This window comes from Panicum hallii, chromosome 1 (genome assembly GCF_002211085.1).
Source record: "Panicum hallii strain FIL2 chromosome 1, PHallii_v3.1, whole genome shotgun sequence".
In the NCBI taxonomy this organism is placed as follows: domain Eukaryota; kingdom Viridiplantae; phylum Streptophyta; class Magnoliopsida; order Poales; family Poaceae; genus Panicum; species Panicum hallii.
In genome coordinates this window covers 54,843,369-54,864,417 of record NC_038042.1, presented here as the reverse complement: position 1 = coordinate 54,864,417, position 21,049 = coordinate 54,843,369, and the positions used below count along the sequence as shown (strand labels likewise).

At 48.8% G+C, this 21,049-nt stretch overlaps 2 protein-coding genes across 2 annotated transcripts; both read right to left on the bottom strand.

Moving 5' to 3' along the window:
* Nucleotides 1-2,084: 2,084 nt before the first annotated feature.
* LOC112899793 (U-box domain-containing protein 21-like) lies at nt 2,085-3,706 on the bottom strand. The gene has a single exon (XM_025968404.1). It carries the CDS (start codon nt 3,647-3,649, stop codon nt 2,288-2,290), a length of 1,362 nt encoding a protein of 453 aa, XP_025824189.1. The 5' UTR covers nt 3,650-3,706; the 3' UTR covers nt 2,085-2,287.
* An 8,403-nt stretch (nt 3,707-12,109) lies between these two features.
* On the bottom strand, nt 12,110-18,601 carry LOC112890367 (probable histidine kinase 6). The gene is made up of 11 exons (XM_025957273.1): nt 17,653-18,601; nt 16,559-16,792; nt 16,290-16,459; nt 15,614-15,832; nt 15,355-15,541; nt 15,207-15,258; nt 14,892-15,121; nt 14,603-14,701; nt 13,769-14,484; nt 13,121-13,600; nt 12,110-12,923 (listed from the first exon to the last, which is right to left on the bottom strand). Exons 1-11 carry the CDS (start codon nt 17,926-17,928, stop codon nt 12,662-12,664), a joined length of 2,925 nt encoding a protein of 974 aa, XP_025813058.1. The 5' UTR covers nt 17,929-18,601; the 3' UTR covers nt 12,110-12,661.
* Between the last annotated feature and the right edge of the window lie 2,448 nt (nt 18,602-21,049).

The window sequence follows — 21,049 nt, the reverse complement described above, 5'->3', positions numbered from 1 at the left end:
TTACGACCGGCCGGACCGACCGAGATGGCGGTAACTACAATTCAGGCGACAAGTCCACGGCGAGCAGGACACGGCCGGCCGGCGGCGACTGCGTCGTCCATCGGATCCATCGGTGCCGTGAACGATTCATCCGTCCGGCCGGGGACTCCCAAGTCGGTCGTGTGTACGTGCGTTCATTTTCTCTTTTTTCTTTATTTCTAGCTCACACTTCTGTTCTCCTTCGATTTCTTCTTCTTGTTCTAATCGGTGACGGAGAATTAATGGGACAAGTAGTCGCTGCTGATTATTGTTGAATGGTAGTACTATATGCGTAAGAGTGTCACGGAGATGACTTGGACTCTCACTCTCTCATAGCTAGTCTAGTCTACATTAATCGATATCATGGTACACTTGTACTCACAGAAAGAAAATTGGGACAGTTGTCCGGTAGTCTTTGTTGCTGATCGAGTCTTTTTAGCTAGGATCGATAACTTGTGCTGCGTGAAACTTTGACGGTGAAAATTAGGCGCTCAGGTGAAAGTGACTGGGGCTGGCTGGTCAAGTACGTGCAAGTAGGGATGAAAGTGAAAAGGGGAGAAATCCCGTTTACCACGCCGGCTAAGAGGGATTTATGACCGTTCCTGATGATCCTTACCATATATAATTTTTGGATTTTTTATTTTCTTTCTGCATCTTATTGCAACTATTACTGGAATTTTTTTTCTGAAAGGACGGCAATCCTTTTTCCCATAAATTTATTAGAAGTAGGAAATTCACCATTTATAAGAGAAAACCGGGTGCAAAAATTAAACAACTAGGGGGTAACATACCCCAGCAACAACTGACACAACTCGGATAGCAACACCACATAATTGTTGGTACACAATATAGAAAATTTCTGACCGAATGGTATCGCTTCCGGTCGAAAAGCTTTCATCCTTAATCCTTAATATGTGCAAGTATTTTTCTTCTTAAAAAGAATGAGTACGTGCGAGAGGTTTACTAGTATCAGCTACAGCTTGCTCAATGCTCATGTGAATCACGAATCCATGGTGCATGTGACGTGATCTTCCTTTTGTGATGTACTCGATCAGTGGAGATCATGCAACATGCACAGGTTGACGCAAAAAGAAGGCGTTTGTGTGTTCGGCCGGAAAAAAGCACGTTAAAGCAAGAAAGGAAGGTCCAAAATAACGCTGCAAGCAAAGGGAATTTTCTTTTCGGCGTGTGTGAACAATGGAATAGTGCACATGGATAACGTTTGCTCCTGGGACCAAAACCAGGCGAGCCTTCTTGAGCACACACACAGTCGACCGCCAATACAAACAAAGGTATGTGACCGACGGCGGCCGATGTCCATACCAAAGTTGGGCTTGTGCTCTCTCTCTCTCTTCATTTCTGAACGGAGATGTATGAATCACAGCTTGAGCCATGCATGCAAAGACCAAGACCTCCCTGTACACAGGTCGTCGTCTAAAGAAAGCACGAGTACGACTGAAGAACTGCATCGATCGCAGCACTGGAGATAAGATGGCACGAAAATTCAAGATGGAATAGCCAACTTAACATTGATCCGAGGCTTCGTTTTGTCCCTCATCTACAGTTCCGGTCAACCTAGTCCTTCATTTTTACTCTTGGTATTGTGCCGCATAGGATTAGAGGTAGAAAATTTGGAGAACTAGAAGAATGGCCTATTTGATGACGGCTGATGGACAAAATTTAACTTCATGAATAAAAAATCCGGGACCACTATTCCTCGAAAAAATTGGATGGCCCTAGCTGCTGCTCGTGTCTCTTGCCATTGTAGTCTTGCTCTTGCTTCTGTGACGCTGCTCTTCAGTTTTCAAATGTAAGGCCCTTTCCTTCTAAAAACAAAAAACGTAGCCCTCAACTACTTCACACCTTCTTCTGTATGTACTGTCTGGCCTTGCTATAGTAGCAGTATTGTATAGTAAAATAAACATAGTCTTTCCTCCCGTCCAGTCAAAAATTGTGTTCTCAGCTTTGAATTTTAAGCGGCTCATAGCAGTCGACGGCCGAAGGGGCATGGCATCTCTTCCGTGCCAGAAGCGCCAACAAGATTCAAAACCGGCAACCGAATTGTCAGAAACTTGGAGCCTTTTTGTTCTTGGCTGTATGATCGTCGTACAGTGTCACCACTGCAAAATGGCCATGAACAAGAGGAGGAAAAAAAAAGGTTTAATTCCTCCCAAAAAGAAAGGGAGAAGAGCTCCTAAATTAGCCTAACTATGTCTGTCTGTGCACCTTGTATCCACATCTTAATTTTCTTAACCTAGCCTCTGCACACTCACACGAAGGGTCTCTTGAGCCCCTTGAAATCCACCGACTCGATGCACTCGACGCCGCCTCTGGATCCGTTGAGGAGCCGGAGCAGCTCGCTGGCCCTCTCCTTGGTCACGCCCATGCAGCCGACCTGCAGGAGGAGGAGGAGCTTCTGGAACGCGCCCACCTGCAGCGCCTCGGCCTTGCACGGCCCCTCGCCGGGGAAGTTCTTGCACAGCCGCCATAGCGCCGACACGGCGAACTCGGTCGCCATGTCCGACACGTGCTGCATCTTCTTCACCAGCACCGGCACGGCCAATGCGTGCGCGTACGCCCTGCCGCGGCCTTCCTCCGTGAGGAGCAGGCTGTCCAGCACCGCGAGCGCCTTCTCCGTCGTGCCATTGTCGGAGTCGACCAGCAGCTCCACGAGGAGCTGCACCATGCCGAGGTCGACCAGGCGGGACGCCGCGCGGTCGGCGCTCTGGACGAGGTAGTAGGCGGTGACCAGGGCGGCCTTGGTCGCCTGCAGCGACACGGGCTTCTCCAGGAGCTTGACGAGCGCGTCGTGGATCCCGCTCGTCTCGGACATCGCCTCGAGGCATTGGGCGTCGGACGACGAGGCGACCTCGCGGAGCACGACGGCGGCGCTGACCCGTGCGGTGATCTCGCCGTGGGACAGGATCGAGACGATGGCGTCCAGGGACGCCGGGGAGGCAATGTGGCGCCTGGACTCCTCGTCGAGCGGGAAGAACACGACCAAGGCGGCCAGGATCTCCTCCAGCGCGCCGGTCGTGGTCAACGCCGTCACTGCCCGCCGGTCAACGAGTTGGACGAACGCCGAAGAGAGCGCCCGGGCGGCTCCGCCTGCCACAAGGCACCGGCGGTTGCGCTCGCTCTCCTTCCCTAGCGCCCTGGCTCTTGCCGCCAGCTGCCGGCACGCCTGCCCGTCCCCTCGCCTCGCGGCCGCGGACACCGCCGCGAGGAGCTCGGCCGCGTCGGCGGCGGAGACGGGGACGCGGGGCGTGGGCACGCGCTCCACCCCGAGTGCGCGGTTGGCGACGCACCACTCCTGGATCATCCTCCGCGTGGCGTGGTTCGGGATGAGGTCCTCCGCCCGGAGCGAGCGGCCGGTGACGGGGCACGTGGCGTGGCCGCGCTCCAGCCACCCCTCCACGCTGTCGCGGTCGTACGTGATTCCCGTCGGCGCCGCCACGGGGTCCTGCATCATCTCCAGCGAGATCGGGCACAGGAAGTGGCCCGGCACCGCCGCCTCCGCGGCCGCCGGCGCCGGCTGCCTCGTCGTCCGCCTCGTGGCGAGCGGGATCTCGGCCGCGGCCACCCGCACCGCGCGCGGGCGGTGGCGAGAACGGGACACCGGCGTGACCATCCTCGCTCCCGGTGGAACTGAAGACGTGCCCGGCTTGCTGTGCGGCTGCCGGCTGACGGGGGTGTTGCGGTGGTCGGCGTGGTGAAAACACGGGGATATATAGGTTGCGGGCGGGAACGTCGAACGGAAGCGAGAGGGCGTGCTGTGTGGTGTGGGCCTGCGGGGTTTGAAGAAGGGTGCGGGCGGGGACTGGAAGGTGGTGGTTCGTTGGGATCGGAGTTTGAATGTTGACCGTTGAACGCAAGTTTGAATTGTACACGCCGCAGGGGCATGGGCGGAGGGAGAATAGACAATGCTGTTTTTTTTTTCCGGCTGAGATGGATGGCTGCTTCTGTCCTGTACTTCACTTTTGGTTTCCGATTGCGTTTCTAAATTTTCCGCCCTTGAGTTTGGTTTGGTTGGAGTGGCACTTTAGTCATCCCACTTTGGAGTTCCACTAGTTTTCGGAGTAAATGATTCGAAGGAGTATGGATAAACCACCTTTGTTCAGAACATGGATATAAAGTAGTTAACCATTTTTATGCACAATTGTTTGGTTATGTTTGAACATCGTTCCTATTGGCGGAACATAGTGGAGGCTAAGCTGGGCCCCGCCCCACTCCAATAAAAATTTCTCTCTTGCATGCCTCCATGCATGCATATACACATGCAAGTGTTCTTTATTTTACACTGATATTTTAAATTCCCCCCACCCCCACCCCCCCCCCCCCCACCAAAAAAAATTTAGCTCACGTTCGGCCACTGATCGCCCCTGTAACGCTACTAACTAATCTTGATTTGAGTATCTGCTTATATTCATTTAAATTTTGCTTCCATTGACATCCTTCCAGAGGAAGCCATAAAGAGGAAGCACCCCGCACAAAGCATATTTTTCAATTTTATCAAAAAGAGATAAATTATCATTTCCCATTGAAATTATTTAAAACATCCAAATTTACTAAAGTTAATATTTATTTCCTCTATTATTTTTACATATTATATTAGATTTATTCTAATTCAAACTTGGTCAACTTTGACCAAGTTTATGAAAAAAAATAACAACATCGAAATATATGCACTATCGAAATATATATATATCATAATGGATTCAACGAAACAAACTTGGTATTGTAGATATTATTATATTTTTCTATAAATTTTGTCAAAATCAGACAAGTTTGACTTAGAAAAAATCTAAAACAACATGTAAAAAACGGAGGGAGTAGTACGCAGTGCAGTATAATTATTTTTAATCTCTCAAATCTGTTGTAAATATGCAACTTTCCCCGTTCAAAATCATTTTGCGTGTTAGGAATATATGATATACTTCGGTTAGTCTAGGCACGTGAATCATCGCTTAGTAACCTAATAGATAATAAATGCCACATGTGTGGACCTAACTCAAAGATAATGATATACAAATGATAAAAACTACCTCACGAATGCATAGAATATATGTGCCAAGATCCGTTCTCACGCATACGTTGAGATAGAAAGTGTAATATATCAAAGATAATGTTCAAACATGTAAATAAAAGGGAATAATAATATTATTACACTCCGAATATTATAAATGTTCTACCATTATCCTGAACGAAGTCTTCAGCAACATCTTCTTCCACAAGCAGTTGACCAATGAGCGCACGTCTAGAACTCTTCAAAATCGTCGTAGTTCTTCACTTCAATGTTCTCTTCTGAGCAGCGGTTAGGCAAGGTTAGGCAAGGGTGAGTACACTTATGGTTGGTACTCAACAAATGGGGGAACAAATACAAAGCCAGCAAGAGAGGCAAAAAGGCTTATAGCGGTTAGCATTTTAATTGGTCATATTTTATTAGCGAGCATCTATTTATCTAAGTATAAGTTTATACCAACCCACTTAAGCATAAAGTAAACAATATTATTCTAAAGCCAAGAACCATAATTTAATTTATTATTTAAGTTCTATTATCATGTGAGGATCCAAGCCGCTCGTAATCGTGAGCACGGCTGATATATCAGTTTTCACTTTATAGAGGTTGTACACTTTCACCACAATTCGTATCTCCCTATTTGCCCGAGGTAGCTAGCCTCTTAAACACTTCCAAGATGAGTGGCAAGGGATTCACACAAAGCCTTTACAAAGATACGCAGAGAAACTAATGGCCCACTAGAGTTTCAGTAGCAGTGTGGTACATAATCTTCCCTAATGATCAGCACCTTAGCAAAGGCTGCTATCCCAAGAGGACTGGGCTATACCCCATCACCGACCCCCTCCTTGCCCTTTCGGTAAAGCCACTAGTTCATTACGCGTCTAATTAATCAGTTAGGGTTAGAGCCATGTGACATTGTGGTTGTACTGTTTTTTTTTCTCCGTATGCCAATTAAATATAGTGTTCTTGCAATTAACAAGCATATAACAACATATAAAGTCATATTTAATATTCAAAATATTATAACATAACCATCCTAAGATAAAGCATCTAAGCATTTCTACCCAACATATTAAATTAAATCCCGGTGTTCAAGGTTTCAGGAGTAAAAGATCAGGTAAGTCATTAATAGACATCTCATTATTTTAATGCAATGCAACATTAAGGTAAAGTGGTTTATCATACTATTATTGGGATAAAATAGAATATGCAGGGGAAGAAGTCCACTTGCCTTTCTCGCTAAACTGTTGAAACTCTTCTTCGTACTACGGCTCATGTCTTTCCTCGAACGGCACGTTGTCTACGCGATCACACAAGTAAAACATACAACAAGTAAGAAACAATAAAGTAAATAGTACAAACAAAGCAGAATAAGGTGATAAAGATGTTGAGGAGCATGATGCAAGGATTGCATGAGCGCGAGAATCGCTGAAATTGGAGTTAGAACAAGAAAGATACGGGTAAAACAAGATTCCAGAAGCTTATCTGCGAGAATTTTGAAAGATACGAAGGCTAAAACGTAAGAAAAGGGTATAACTGTAAATATATTTGAACTGGATGGATTGAGGGTTGATTTCTTAGAAACTGAAGAGCCTTTTTGCAAAACTGCCAAAGCTGACCGGTATTGACTTTGTGCTGAACAGAACCGGGCCGTCTGATCGAAATCCGACGGTGGAGAGCGGTTGGGGCGGCTTGGCTCAGCGGCTCAGCTCGGCGACGGCTCGGGCGGGCGAAGCGGCTGCCTGGCGGGGCGGCGGCTCAACTCGGTTGCGCGGCTCAGCAGCGCTGGCGGCTCGGGCGAACAGCGGACGGCGGCACGCGGCGGCGGGCCTCGCCGGGGCTGCTCAAAACCGAGCGCCCAACCTCGGTTTCACGCGCGGAGAGGCTGGTGAGGACGAGGGGGCGACGAAAAATGCCATGGTGGTGTCGAGGGGGCAGGGACGTAGCCGGATGGAGCCGTCGGCGGTGAGGGACGGGCACGGCGCTCCAGCGAGCAATCGCCGAGGCGCTGGTGCGGGAGAGAGAGGGGAAAAGGGCCTGGAGGCTTCCTCACCATGTGGGGAAACTTCGGCGGCGGCTGGTCGTCAAGGAGAAGCAGCGGGGCGACGGATCGACGGCGGCGGCTCTCGAAGCTCTCATGCGGCAGCGCTGCGAGAGGGGGCGTGGAGCGAGGGGGAAATTGGAAGAAGGGAGCATGGGGCTCGGGCGTGTGTTTTATAGAGGGAGGGAAAGAGGAGAAGGGGCGGGGTGGTGGCGGCCGGGGCACGGTGGTGGCCGTGATGGCCATCAATGGCGAGCGGCCGGCCGTTAGTGGCGGGAGAGGGGAGGGGAACGGAATGGGAGGCAAGGAGGCGATGGCGGCGATTGATGGCGGCCTTCAAGGCGGGCCGGGGTAGACGGGAGTGCAAGGGGCGCGGGAGAAACAGCCGGAGAGAGCGGCGGCGGTGGGGGAAGGCGGAGCGGCTGGAGGTGGGAGAAGGCCCTGACGGGCGGGCCCAGTGCGTCAGAGAGAGAGAGAGAAGGAGAGAGGGAGAGGAGGATCGGGGCGGGGGGGAGCGGCTAGGCCGAGCAGTGAAGGAAAAAAATGTGAGAGAGGAAGAGAAGAAAGAGAGTGGGGAGATGGGCCGGGCTATTTAATTTTTTTTTCAAAAACAGGGTGTTACATTCAACAAGCCACACAATAAGTTAATTCCTGCATTTTGGACTTGTAGGGTGTCTTCCGTTATTTTCCCATAATAATAATTGGAGCATCTAAAATCTTTCGAGATTCTAGAAAATTATAACTCGAACGGGGGCACATGCCCCTGCAATGGCTTCCCTAAGTATTGTCCACTTCAAACTTTAGCAACTCCTTATTTTTCAAGCTCCATGTGACAACAAATGGTACACTCCATATCGCTTCTTGTAAGAACACACATGGTCATTGTTGATTTGTTGCGTGCTACCCATGCACCCCTGTTAAGTTGCGTAAGATTGTCATCTAAGAGCAGCCACAGCGTTGGGTAAAAGCGACGCTCCGATTGGAAAGAGAAGATCCGAGCATCGTTTTCAACACTGCAGCAGCCGATGCTCCGAAAGAAGATTCTGTCATGGAGGAAACTACATGCATCGACGCCACAACAATAAAAAACTTGTTCTATCTCCTCCGCAGCTTGTGCATGCTCCATTCCTCTGGCACGTATGGAGCAGATGCACTTCTTTATCATTTTTAATTCGCATACCAGGCCCGGCCTCGGTGCTCCTACGTTGCAGCCAATATCCAAATCAGGCAACGCTTATCACGTGCCGTCTGGCATGGGTCCGGTTCTGTGACATATATATATATATATATATAAAAAAAAAAATTTTTATCTACACTCGCTCGTAGCTACTCTCATTATCAGTATACCACCATGTGTATGTCTACATACTTATTTATCACTTTGAATATGTTCATATACTAATTCTAAGATACTTCGAAGGAAATATGTACGAAAAATTTCAAAAGCATCCCTATTTTTTAAATATATCATGATTATATATTAGTACTAGTATATAAAAATGAGTATGTCCATATACTTCACGTATAGTCACATACTTAAAATATATACCATCACAGATGGTCTAGTATGATCATATGCACCTCATAAGTACCTTTCGTTGGGTCGGATACACTCTACATCATGAGATACACATGTAGGAGTAGCTACGAGCGCGTGTAGAATGGATTTTTCATATATATATATATAATAAATGTAAGGGTGGAAATCAGAAAAATTTGGAGAATCATGCATAAATTTTAGCTCCTTTCTTCTCGTGCAGTTCAGACAATGTAGCTAGCTAGTGTGAGCTTAAGTATAAATAAGTACTATATTGTATGTTGGGTTTGACGCAGAAAATCCTTGCAACAGCTGGGGTGGGAAATGTGATCCCATCAAAGTTTGTTGAACGCTTTCAACCAACCTGGTTCAGACGGGTTCATTGAAGGACACATCCAAATCGAACACACTGGCGTGTGGGTACGGCGGTGCTAGTTACGCTAGCAGAAGTCTAGTCGTTTTACGGCAGGCGTGCGTGCGGCGTGTGCCGACGACCGGCGACTTTGACGCCCGGGTCCGCCGTACCCGTCGGTCGGTCGGTCGGTCGAGTGACAGTGCTTCCAGCTCGGCCGATCGAACGACGAGGCAGGAGGTAGTAGGAGGTAGCGAGTCATGAACGCACAGCTAATTTAAGCATCGAAGCAGGAGGCAGCGAGCATTTCAACAAAATCCATTCATCAAGGTGCGTGTCGTCACGAACCGGAGCACAGCCGGTCAGTCTAGAAGACCATCAAACCACTCGCTTGTCATCACGCGAATTTCCTAACCTTCCGCCTCGTTTTCTAAAGGTTTTATCGGTGGACTTTCGGACCTCGCGAGACCGGCCAACACGCCATGTTCGGGTTGGTTGCGAGCACGAAACTAAATTAATTAGCTAGGCGCGGCGCCGTGACTTGTACGCTTGGCGAGACTTGATAAGTTAGGGGACTCACGGGTCGAGTCTTCGTTTCGCCGTAATGGATTTGTTGCAGCAGCAAACAGGCCTGTTGGGAGCTGAAGCTGATGATAGCATCCTGCTATCTCTCTTCAGATTTTCTCCAAGACGACGTACGTGGATGTAACCAGTAGTAGTATCTAGTGTGTGTAGCACTGCAATTGCTATAGGGTGGAGCGGATGGACAAGCAGAGACGAGATGCATGGGCCGGGGTGTATGATTGATGAGCAAGCAGAAGATTCAGCAGCGGCAGCCATGTAACGTGCATGGCTACATCAGTCAGCATCAACGTTCAATCACAAGGGCCTTATACGTAATTTGACCACGTAGAACTAGCTGTACACAGATGTATGCTAAGCAAGGGTGTCCAAAATTTATGATAGATGTAGGTGCTTTATCGGGCAGTTGCTCTAAAACTTGTGAACCCTATTCGAAATGCTAAGATCTGACACATGCATGTACTGAAGGATATGATCAGTTTAGTTTACTAGCTGTTTCATCTGAAGATAATTGAAAGCTTAATAAGCGGCAGGTTGGAAGGATAGAGCTGCCAAGGAAATCGAACAGTCAAGATCATACACTCATAAGGTTGAACAAGCCACATCTTTGATTTGTGTTGTACACAGAGCTCAGTCAGTGACGTCCATTTTCGCCAACACTACTTTTTGGGTCAACGACGGAACGACGTCATTTCTTCCATGTTCCTATTCAGTTGGTCTGGACAAATCTACACCACAGATTAGCACTACTCTTATCTTGCAGGATTCCGAGCAACATGCACCGTGGGATCGGTTCCTTGTCTGCCATATAGCACAGGGAACCAAGACTCGTCCCCGGCCGCAATTGGTGATCTCTACAATCTTTACTGACGGGACTGGACATTGGCATGCATGTGTGCTGTGATCTTGGTTCAGTTCGTAATCTTATCTGACCGGACACTGCAGGTTAAGGATCATTACAAGGGAAACCTGGGCCTGATTGGCACAAGATGGCTCAGCCCTTCCATCTTGGGCTCGAAGAGCAAGCTGGGCCTGGTTAGCACAAGATTGGAGCGTGGCCCAAACAATCGAGCTCCTGGGCCAAACCAGCAGAAACCTTCCTGCAGTTTTCTGCTCTCTCCCTCCTCTCGCTCGCTGTCCTCTCCTCTTCCCGTCCGACAGCGCTGTGGCCGGTGACTTGGATGCCGGCGGCGCTAAGCCCCTAACACTGCAAGCCGCGGACCGGCGGCCACCGGAACCGGGGTGGACGAAGGTGAATGCAGATGGCTCGTTTGATTGTCTTTGACATGGCGAGGAGGTGCCGTCGTGATTCTGAATCACCATGGAACTGTCGTGAAGGAGCAAGCGAGATGGTACAATTTTCTGCTAGATGAGATGACAATTGAGGCATTGGCGGCAAGAGATGGCCGGTGGTTATACTCCAAGTTGGCTAGAGGTAGAGGAGAGGAGGTAACCAGCAGGAACTGTAATCCGGCCTGCTCATAGATTCATAATCAACAAAAGCTCTTGTGATTTTTTTCCTAAAAAAAAGAACAGGCGGCTGACGCAACTTACCAGGGCAGCATGCGGCCTTGCTCGTCTACTCGGTGTCCCAGTCCTGACTCCTGAGTCCTCCATGTGCGACGTGCTGCTCGAGATGGCCCTGATCTGGCGCTGGCAAGGTTGCACATCGTGCAGGCTGACTCGCAGCCTGCACAGCAGATGCGCTGCGCCTGGCCTGCTAGCTGCTAGATTCTATGCCCTTGGCTTGGATTTTGGCTCCCGTGCACGCTCGCGTCGCCCCCGTGAAACCAAAAATTTGAAATGGCACCATGGCAGGGAAGTAGCGTGCGAATTTCATTTGCCCGTGAAGTAGCAGTTTGTACCGTCGTGGCAGGTCGATGCAGATGAACCTCGTTCAGGGGGTAATGATTGTTTCCAAGATAGTCCACAGGATAGATGATTTGAGAAAAGAATGGGTTGTTTAGTCAGATAGCTAAAGAACCCTAATCATTCTGCGCATGCATCATGCATGTGGTTGGTACCTGGTTCGCCGACCAGCGACAATCACAAGCTCAGCGCACCACACGGCCACAAAGATGATATGTTTTCTTCTTCTTTTTTTCGATCTGAGCAGCCATAGACAAACAGGGAGTAACACAAGCGCTGTTGACCTTTTTTTTTTTCTTCTGGTGATAAGCAGGCTATTGTAATGCTAAACCTTGTTTGGTGCACCGACAGGTACCAGCATGGTGCGCAGGGATACAGAGCCATAAAAACCTGTGAAGTAATCTACTATTGTGCTGGCATCACAAATTTGGGGCAAATTGGACAGTAACCTGCTTAAGGGAACCGGGCTTGCTACAGTGCTCCAACCACCTGAGTGATCTTTATTTAATCCAGGGCTCCAGGCCAACAAGCAAACACGAACATTGTAGCCATACAAGTGCCAGAGCAGTTTACATGGTATCTTGTACAGTACATGAACTGTGCACGTATACACAGTGCCCAGCCATATCTTGCAGAGTACACGAACTGTACACGTAGACACATGTCCAGTCATTCTGACACTCACATCTCGACCATGGCAAGCACACTGCAGATTATACCGTCATTACACGGAGCGACAAATTAACTGCCCCGTCAGCCACGTTTTACATCCGGAACAGCACCACAGGAGTACAATGCTGAAGCAGAAAGAAGAAGGGACCACAGGTCGATCGTGTTAACAAGAACACAGGTTACAGTGCAGAAGAACTCAAAAGCTTTTCATTGTATCTAGCGGTTGAACAGAACGAGTCCTGGTGCACTTTCCCTACACAACGAACGAATGCAAACAGTTTCATGGAACATGAGGAGACAACAGGTATGGGCATGACCTTTTTCACTTTCCAGGTACTCTGAAACTAGGGGTTTGCAACAAGATGTGGTATTTCCAATGAACTGTCAGGACGTACAACAGCCTATAAACATCAAAGAAGAGAATTACAGGATGATCTACCTATACTCCCCTGGGCTGCCGCTCATCTGCGATGCATAGCTAGCTCACGGCACTTTCATCTTTTTCATCTAGTGTTGTGAGGCCATGTCAGATGATTGTTAGAGTTAGTGTCAGCTACGTTGATCTCAACATTAAACAGCCGAATCAGTCGTTCCCACTACTAATCTGGAGACTGCTTGGTATAGCTGCTCCTCATCGAAGGGTTTTGACACATATCCATCCATTCCCGATTTTATACACTCTTCATAAGTCGCCTGGATAACATCGGCTGTCATTGCCAGAACAGGCAAATGGCACTCAACAAATGTTGAGCCTTCAATCGAAGCCAACTTGTTCTTTCTTTCCTCATTAGCTTTCATCTCCATTTGCCTTATTTGTCTGGTTGCCTCAAACCTACAGAATTTAATCATTGAAATTTGATGGTCAGTAGGAAGATTTTAATTTCAATGATCAAACAATACTTGACACACATGCCCGGAGAAATGGAATATAAATATCCCTTGAGTTAATTTTGAAACAATAGCATTTTTTTTTTAATATGTAAGCAGGATGGAAATGGCAACCAATGTGTGAGTTTATTTAATTCATACCCATCCATCTCTGGCATCTGAACATCCATAAAACATGCGTCGAAACAATGTGGAGGTTGAAGTAGACTGACAGCATCCTTGCCACTTTCAACACAATGAACCTTAGCACCATACTTTTTTAGTGCAGCTGCAGCAACTCTGAGATTGACCTTATTATCATCTACAACCAATATGTTCTTCCCAACCAGCAAGCTACGAAGAAATGATGGCCGATTTTGATTCTCTTTTCTTTCGGGCATCTCTACTTTCAGCAGCTGCTGAATACACGAAGCAATTGTGCTTGCTCTTAAAGGCTTACACATGACAATATCGAATATGGATCCATATTTGTCCTTGTCGGCTTCAGAGGTGACCAAAACAACTACCTTAGGCGCATCAGACAACTGACCATTCTTGTGCTCACGTAGACGATTCAATAACTGAACATCCGTCTCAGGCCTCCAGAAGTCACTCTCGATAAAAAGCATGGCTGCTTTTTCCCTACAAAAAAAAAAATAAAGATGGTCAATTTACAGGTAATGCAAAAGAATATAAAGTGCCGAATATGCAGCTTTTAGAATGTTTTATGTTTTGTTTAAATCAATTAGTGATAACAGTACAGCCAGGGTCCTTCAGGTTTTGTGCTTTTTCAGTAAAGAGAAGACTCACCTCGAAATGGTTGCTCCATTTTGTCCAGAAAAAGCTTTTAGTCCCGCACTCATATTGTTCACAACTTGAACAATTATTCCCAACCTCTTAAGGTGATACCTGGTGACAGCACTACGTACAGGTCTCCCATCAACCAAGATGGCCTTCATTCCCTTAAAAGCAGTTGGAAGTGCCTCAGACAAGCTCCTACTTGAATCAGCTGAAGCATCTTTGCATGAGCGCTTCAGTGTAGCGGAGAATGTGAACGTACTTCCAACAAAAGGACGGCTGGTGAAACTTATCTGCCCGCCCATAAGTTCAGCTAGACACTTGCTTATGCTTAGACCAATGCCAGTACCACCATAGTTCCTTGAAGTTGAACTATCAGCCTGCATAAAAGGTGTAAAAACACGATCTTGTGCATGCAATGGTATCCCAACACCCGTGTCCTCAATGCTTATTGCCAATGTGACGCGTTCAGAATCATTTTGATTAGAATTTTTGCCATCAAGATCATCCAAAAGTGACTCCTTATCAGAGAGCAGCAGCTTAAAATATTGCCAATTATTTCGTCTGTCTGCCGCTTCAAACCCACTCAATGTATTGAAGGCACCATTAGCTGTTGACTCAACTTTACCATCTTTCCCATTCATGGTTCCATGTATGACCTGATTAGCTTCCACATTTGAGTTCTCAGCCAAACAGACCCGAACAAATACATGGCCCCGTTCTGTGAACTGGAACAGATAACACATATATTAGTACATTTTCTGAACGTATTTGATGACAGAAATACGTAAGACTTTAACAAACATTATTTGAAGTGTGTGTCAGGATTCAAAATTGGCTGCTTACTTTGACTGCATTGCCCACCAAATTTGTCAGTATCTGTCGGAACCTCCAAGGGTCCCCGAGAACAACCTTTGGAACATCATCACATACAAATACTGCAAGCTGTGGCAAGGAGAAGATTAGGAAAAGAGTATACTATTTGAAAGAAATTAACAGGGCTGATTGGTTTGGATGGAACTGCATTATTTGCTACTTGCTCAGCAACAAACTAGGATTAGAAGCAATCTATTTCAATTGCAATTGAGGGAACAGGAAACACCATTTCCTACTTTAAGCATCAACAGTAGGATACCTCAATGCACTTCTCCCGTGACTTTGAAGAAAATAAGGAAATAACATCATCCATGAGAGAACGCAGATCAAAAGGCACAGCTTCAAGCTCCAACTTTCCAGCTTCTATCTTTGCTCGATCAAGGACATCATTTATCAGTGTTATCAATGCTCTGCCACACATCTGAGCAGTCTGAGCGAAATCCTTCTGAGTCATGGTCAGATCTGTTCCCAAAAGCATATCCAGCATTCCTACATTAGAAAGAAGAATTTTTAGATTGCCGGGCCCATCAAAACAGAGATTATGGTGTAGGTATTGCAACAAATGTGTAAGTACCAAGGACGCCATTCATAGGTGTTCTGATCTCATGTGATACAGTTGCCAGGAACTGCAAGAAAAGATATAAACATGTAAATATGTAATGCATACATGATCCAAAACCTAGAATTCCTAGTAAAAGAGAGCGCTAAAGTATATGTTAAACCTGAGACTTTGCAACATCAGCAGCTTCTGCCTGAGTTTTGAGTTCTTCCATCTTTCTACAATCTTCTGAAACTTTGTCGTATCGAGACCATGCGGCACAAATGATATACCCCAGAAGCATCCATATGACAAATGTGCCCAAAGGATTAGTGATGGCCGACCATGGCGTAGGAGGCTTTTCTCTATACCTGCACATGTTAACAACATTAGTAGAACATCAAAGCAGACAAAGTCAAGAGTTACAGATAGAAGGTACCAACCTGCACCTCATTTCATGCTTCCTAAACGGATCTCCAAAATCCAGCATGCTAACATGTAAGAGGGGCACTTGATCATCCAAACTTGGAGGTCCATACAAAACCATAGCTTCCGAAGCATTTGTGACATCGTAGACATTTACCACAATATCCTGATTGCCAGCAAGTTTGCTCAGCAAATTCTCCACAAGTGACTCCACATCAAAGGCTCCACCAAGATATCTATTAGTAGGTAATTCAATTAGATTTGACAAAAATAACCAAACAAATTCATAATTATTGACAGCCCACTGCAAATTTTTTTCTTTAAAATTAGGAGTTTAATATGTAACTTTAATTTAATAGAGGCAAGTTGGAAAAATATATCATAATCTTATATCGTTAAATGTGTTTGTGTCATTGATACACTATCCTATTTTGTTAAAAGAAAATCGCTATTCCTATTATAGCCTCCTACTAGACATGTCAAGGTTATAATTGTCAACAGGAGCTTAGTGTTGGGCAGTTAAATACAAATGTTGCAAATTACATGACGACAATATATGGCTTGGTGTAATGTCCCTGCACGTCATTTTGTTCAGTACATTTGCCTACTATATACTCACACTTTACTAAAGAATGGATGCTACACAAGCCTATAGTTGATAATACTTGAAAGATACAATTTAGATCATCTCACCCAATAGTTGCATCCACACGTTGCTCAACTGATGCATCAGCAGGAAGATCAGGGCGGTACACAGCAAAAGTGAGAACTACTCCCAAGTGGTTTGATCCAAGCAACCGGAATGGGTTTGTTAACACTGCTTTCCCAGTAGTCCTGGCTCGCAAAATGTTTTCTCGGTCCTCCTAGATTGAAAATAAATGGATTACTGTCACTTTAGAGACATCAAAATGGCATAAATACCCCCAATGAATACGAAGGCCTTCATGTAGAAGTGATCTCACCTCCCCAGACATCATGTCGATGCGTGCAAGGTAGGAAACCGTATCCTGGGAGAAAATCACTGGGGCGTATTCAATTTGGGGAGGTGCAAGCTCCCGCTTCATCGTATTCATAATCCATCCCTGCTGGCTTTCAAACATTTCCCTCTCATGATGGAAGACACGCTGAGCATATGCCACGCCATTCAGCAGTGGCCGCTCAAATGATGTCCTTCCTGTGTATTTTGCAAAAGTTTCCTGTAGCGAGCACAATACAGGAAGCCAAAATAAAACACAAATTCTGTAAGAATCAACAGTAATGCCCCATATATTGTAAGAACCTACATGACATGACTGAGGCACCTGCAACTAAAGTAAAAGGGGCCATTAATCGGTATGGTTTTCACAAAGGCTACAGTGTTTTAAGTCATCAATGAAAAAGGAAGGCAGCTGTGGCCACGAATCAGATAAGTCATTACTTTCGTACCAAAACATGTGTTCAAATACCATGGCACGGTACAACTAAATCATAGGCAGACCAACAAAAGGGTGGAGGAACGAACTGTAAAATGAAGAGACGCCTTCGAGTATCAATGATCCAATCAGGAAAAGAAAAGGTAGAGACCCACTGCATATCGTAATTCATCTGTGCGACAGTGACCTTTCTAAGCATAAACTAAGGGATCAAAAGGTTGTAGAAAAAGCAACCAAATGGTTGTCAAAAGAGCGCCCAGATGGATTTCTAACGAACACACTAACCACTCTATTACTAACAAACAATGGGCCACCAACCTAATAGTTCAGTTCAGCGAGGTTTCTAAGCATAAAAAAACCCCAACCGCCGCAGGAATGGACATTTTTTTCGGAGATGATGAACAGCACCTGTCCCGCCAACCACAGCAATCATGTCGCGCTAAACGACTAGTGCCGCAACGACTGTAAGCGTCAACAAACCACGAGGCATCTTAATCCTTTATTTTTTTCTTTTCGTCCTTGAGAAAAAAAGCGAGCGACAGGAAGAACAGTTTCAAGGATCTCAAGGGCCCGCCGCTGCTAAACGATTTGATGTAGCAGCATAGACGAGCAATGGTGGAGAGGAGGGGCAAATGCTCACGAACCTGGTCGATGGCGGATGGGAGCTTCTCGTAGTGGAATGTGGAGATGAGGATGGCGAGCGCGTGGACGTGGTTGACGGTGACCCCGAACTGCTCCTGCAGCATCCTGGCCCTCTCCTCGCACATGCTGACGAGCCGCTCGTCGGCGCGGTCCATGCTCTCCCGTCGCAGGTGCCAGTGCATCGCCGCCGAGCACGCCACCGCCAGCAGCACCCACGCCGCCGCCGCCAGCCCCCTCCACCCCCTCTTCCTCCTCGCCCCGCAGTACTTTCCCCCCATCCCTCCTCCCTCCCGAATCTACTGCCGCTCCCGCGCGTCCTCTCCCTCCTCCTTCCCCCGCCCAATGCGCACCATATGCTTGCCGAATCGCGCCGGGCGAGCCACCCAGGCCAGACCCCGCAGGCTCTCCTCCCCCTAGCAGCACTACGACCAGCCCACCACCACCAAGCAGCAGGCAAGCGCGGGCGCGCGGCGCGGGAGACTAGAAGGCTGGAGCAAGGGGGGGCGCGGGGCGAGGCGTGGTGGTGGAGCTTCTCAAAAGAGGCGAAGCTTTCGCGAGTTCCCAGCGGCGACAGCTGCCTTAAAATAATTACGCCTACGACTAGCTGCTCGCGGGCATTAACTAATCCGGCCACGGTACCCGAGCGCCCTCCCCGCCCAGCTTTCCCTTTATTGCCTCCACTCCGCGGCCGCCGCAACACGTCGATCCACTGCGCGAGCTCGCGCTAATCAACAAAGGCCGCGGCCGGCGGACGGACGGAGGAATCCCGGCCGCTTTTTGCAGCAGATATTCGGGACAGGCGAGCGTGGCGCGCCCGCAATTAAGACGCCTCCCGCAACAGTGGAGCCGCACTAATCGCGGCGGGCTAACCGACGCCGGCGCGCGGCTTATCGCGGGGGGTGCCTGGGCCTGGCCTCGCTCAGCGGCGGCGGTACTGGCCGAGCTCGGGCGCGGCGGCGACCGTGGCGGTGGAAGCCGGGGGGGAGTAAGGAGAGAGAGGGGGGGGGGGGGTGGAAGCAGAGGCGAGGGCGTTTGAAGCCATGTGCATGCCGTGCGCGCCGCGCGGGGAATTGCCGCTTCTGCCCCCCGCGCGCCGGTTTTCCCTTTTGTTTTCTTCCTGCCGCGCGGCGCGGGGGGCGGAGCGCATCGGAGGGGCAGTTCGGGGAGTAGAGGCGGCAGCACGAGTACAGCAGGCAGCAGGGGGGCATCTGGAGTGGAGGGGTGGCGACCGGCGCGCCGCTCCGTGGACCCGGCGCATGGGCCCGCGGACTCCGCGGCCCGCCCCGCCAGCGCAGCAGGCAGATCCATGTCAGCCGTTGAAGAGAAGCCTCCCGGTCAAACTCAAACCCCGTCGTCGTTTCTCTCCACCGCGGAATTAGGCCCGGCCCACGCCTACCACTCTATTATCCGCAGCACGTAGCACTGTAGCAGCCACCGTTATTATCTTTGAGCAGGCTGGAGCCAGGATGCAAAGTCTGATGGCACCCAGAAATTCGGCCAAAATAATAAACTCCACTCTAAATTCTTTTGTAATGTTTTTTTCCTAAAAAATAAATGGAGAATGAACCCAACCAGCCGTAACACAAGTACAGGTACAGGCAGCGCCCAACCAGAAAATGGAAAGGATATCCTTACAAAAAAACACACGCGGGAATGGCAGCACATCGACGCGGACGAAACGGAGCCGTAGCAATTCCTGAGAGCGCGCAGTACTGGACTGGCGCCTCGCTCCAGAACGGACGCGATCCTGGATTTCAGGCAGCCTGTACGCGCTCCCTCCACTGCCACCACCACCTCCAGCTGCAACAATGGCGCATGGCTGGCTACCCCGGCAGAGCCTCTGGCCGGAGGCCAAGTACGCAATAACTGCTCCTGCTGCGGCTCCGCTCCTACTCCTCGCCGCCACTGTTGGAGAGGGAGCTGAAGCTGTGGTAGCTCTCATCATCGTGCGGGTACTGTGCTTCAGTGATCGAGGGCACGTACGCCTCGCCGACCCGAATGGCTCCGGGAGTCAACCGCGTGCTGCTCTCAGCACGCCGACGCCGAGCCTCACCTAGTCCACGCGCGTACGTGCGTGAGCTCATCGCCCCTTGCATATGCTGCTCTGCTGTCTGCTCGGTGCCTCAGCCATCAGCGGGTTTCAGTGATGACGGCGCTGATTATGCGGCTGATTAGCATTAGCTCTGCGTTTGCTTACGGTGGAAGTTAGCGCTTAGATCTCTCGAGACGGTTGGAAATTTCAGTATGGCTAGGGTTTTTCAATCTTGCCCAAGCCTGGAGTGCGTACGCGTCGGCTGGAACTGAACGTACTAGGATAAGTCGCTAGCTGGGAGGTTGGAAGCAGGGTGCACAGCGGCAGAGCCAAACACACATGGAATTGGAACTCATTAAGCTGTACTAGTATGATAAACAATTCAGGTGACACGATGCTCAGGTTCTCTTCCTCTTCCACCCTCTTTCTCTCTCACCCTCTGACCGAAGGGGTGTGTGCCGAGGCCTGACACGCTGCCAACCCAGTTTTAAATTTCCTATCGCCGAGCAAAGTGTTTACACCATGTACTACTATACTGTACTGTACTCCAAATTACTCCTAGATAGAATAAAATCTCCATCCATCTTTTCCCGGCCCTCACAGCCTTTTCCAGCGGCAGCTAGCTCCCCTTTTGTTTCTTTCTTTCTTTCTTTTCGGTGGCCTCCATTTGATTTCAGTTTCTCCCATGGCAAGCACCTGCCGCCGGGCGCGGGCGACCTGCTTTCCCGCCTTGGACGCGAGCAGTGACCTGATAAAGATGCACAGCACAGGGATGGAGCCATGGAGCAGCAGCAGCAGCAGGGGGTCATGATTAAAAAAGGCCCCTGCGCATGCATCCATGACTGTGTATGAGTATGACCCAGAGCGCGGCGAGCCTGTTTCGCCACCGGCGCAAAAGCTCCTCCCGGTTCAGGCCACGCCCTCCCTCCGTTTTTGCACTGAGCCCCAGCCCCCCAGTGGAAGGAACAAGCCGCAGCCACCAGCCAGCGCGAGCGGTGAGGGCAGGCCACTGTAGCGTGGCAGCTCAGGTCAGCTCAGCTCAGCCACCACTGTGGTACGATGCCCTGCTGCTGGCTGCTGCCATCTGCTCTGCTCAGGCTGGCTGGCCCATCAGAAGCGCTGGGCTTTCATGTGATGCCAATATAGTAGCATTTTTTTTTAACCTCCCCGTTTGCTTTCCTGCCATGCTGCTGCTACCAGTAGGTTTGCTGTACTGCAAGTATATTAATTGCCCGTGCCATAAAACCGCGCGCAGCGGCCAGCACTACTCGCTCGGTCTCGGACAATGCTTAGCATTTTGGCATTGACCTTAACCTGAGTGAGAGAGAACTGATCGCAAGGGGAGCGAGAGGAAGGACGGGCGGGCC

Excerpts from the sequence above, each read along its gene's own strand:
- LOC112899793 (XM_025968404.1), bottom strand. The coding sequence starts at position 3,649 with ATGGTCACGCCGGTGTCCCGTTCTCGCCACCGCCCGCGCGCGGTGCGG.
- LOC112890367 (XM_025957273.1), bottom strand. The coding sequence starts at position 17,928 with ATGGGGGGAAAGTACTGCGGGGCGAGGAGGAAGAGGGGGTGGAGGGGG. Across the intron at positions 15,833-16,289 it reads CGTGTGGATGCAACTATTGG|ATATCTTGGTGGAGCCTTTG; the intron begins GTGAGATGATCT and ends ACCTACTAATAG. Across the intron at positions 15,122-15,206 it reads ACCTATGAATGGCGTCCTTG|GAATGCTGGATATGCTTTTG; the intron begins GTACTTACACAT and ends TTTCTAATGTAG.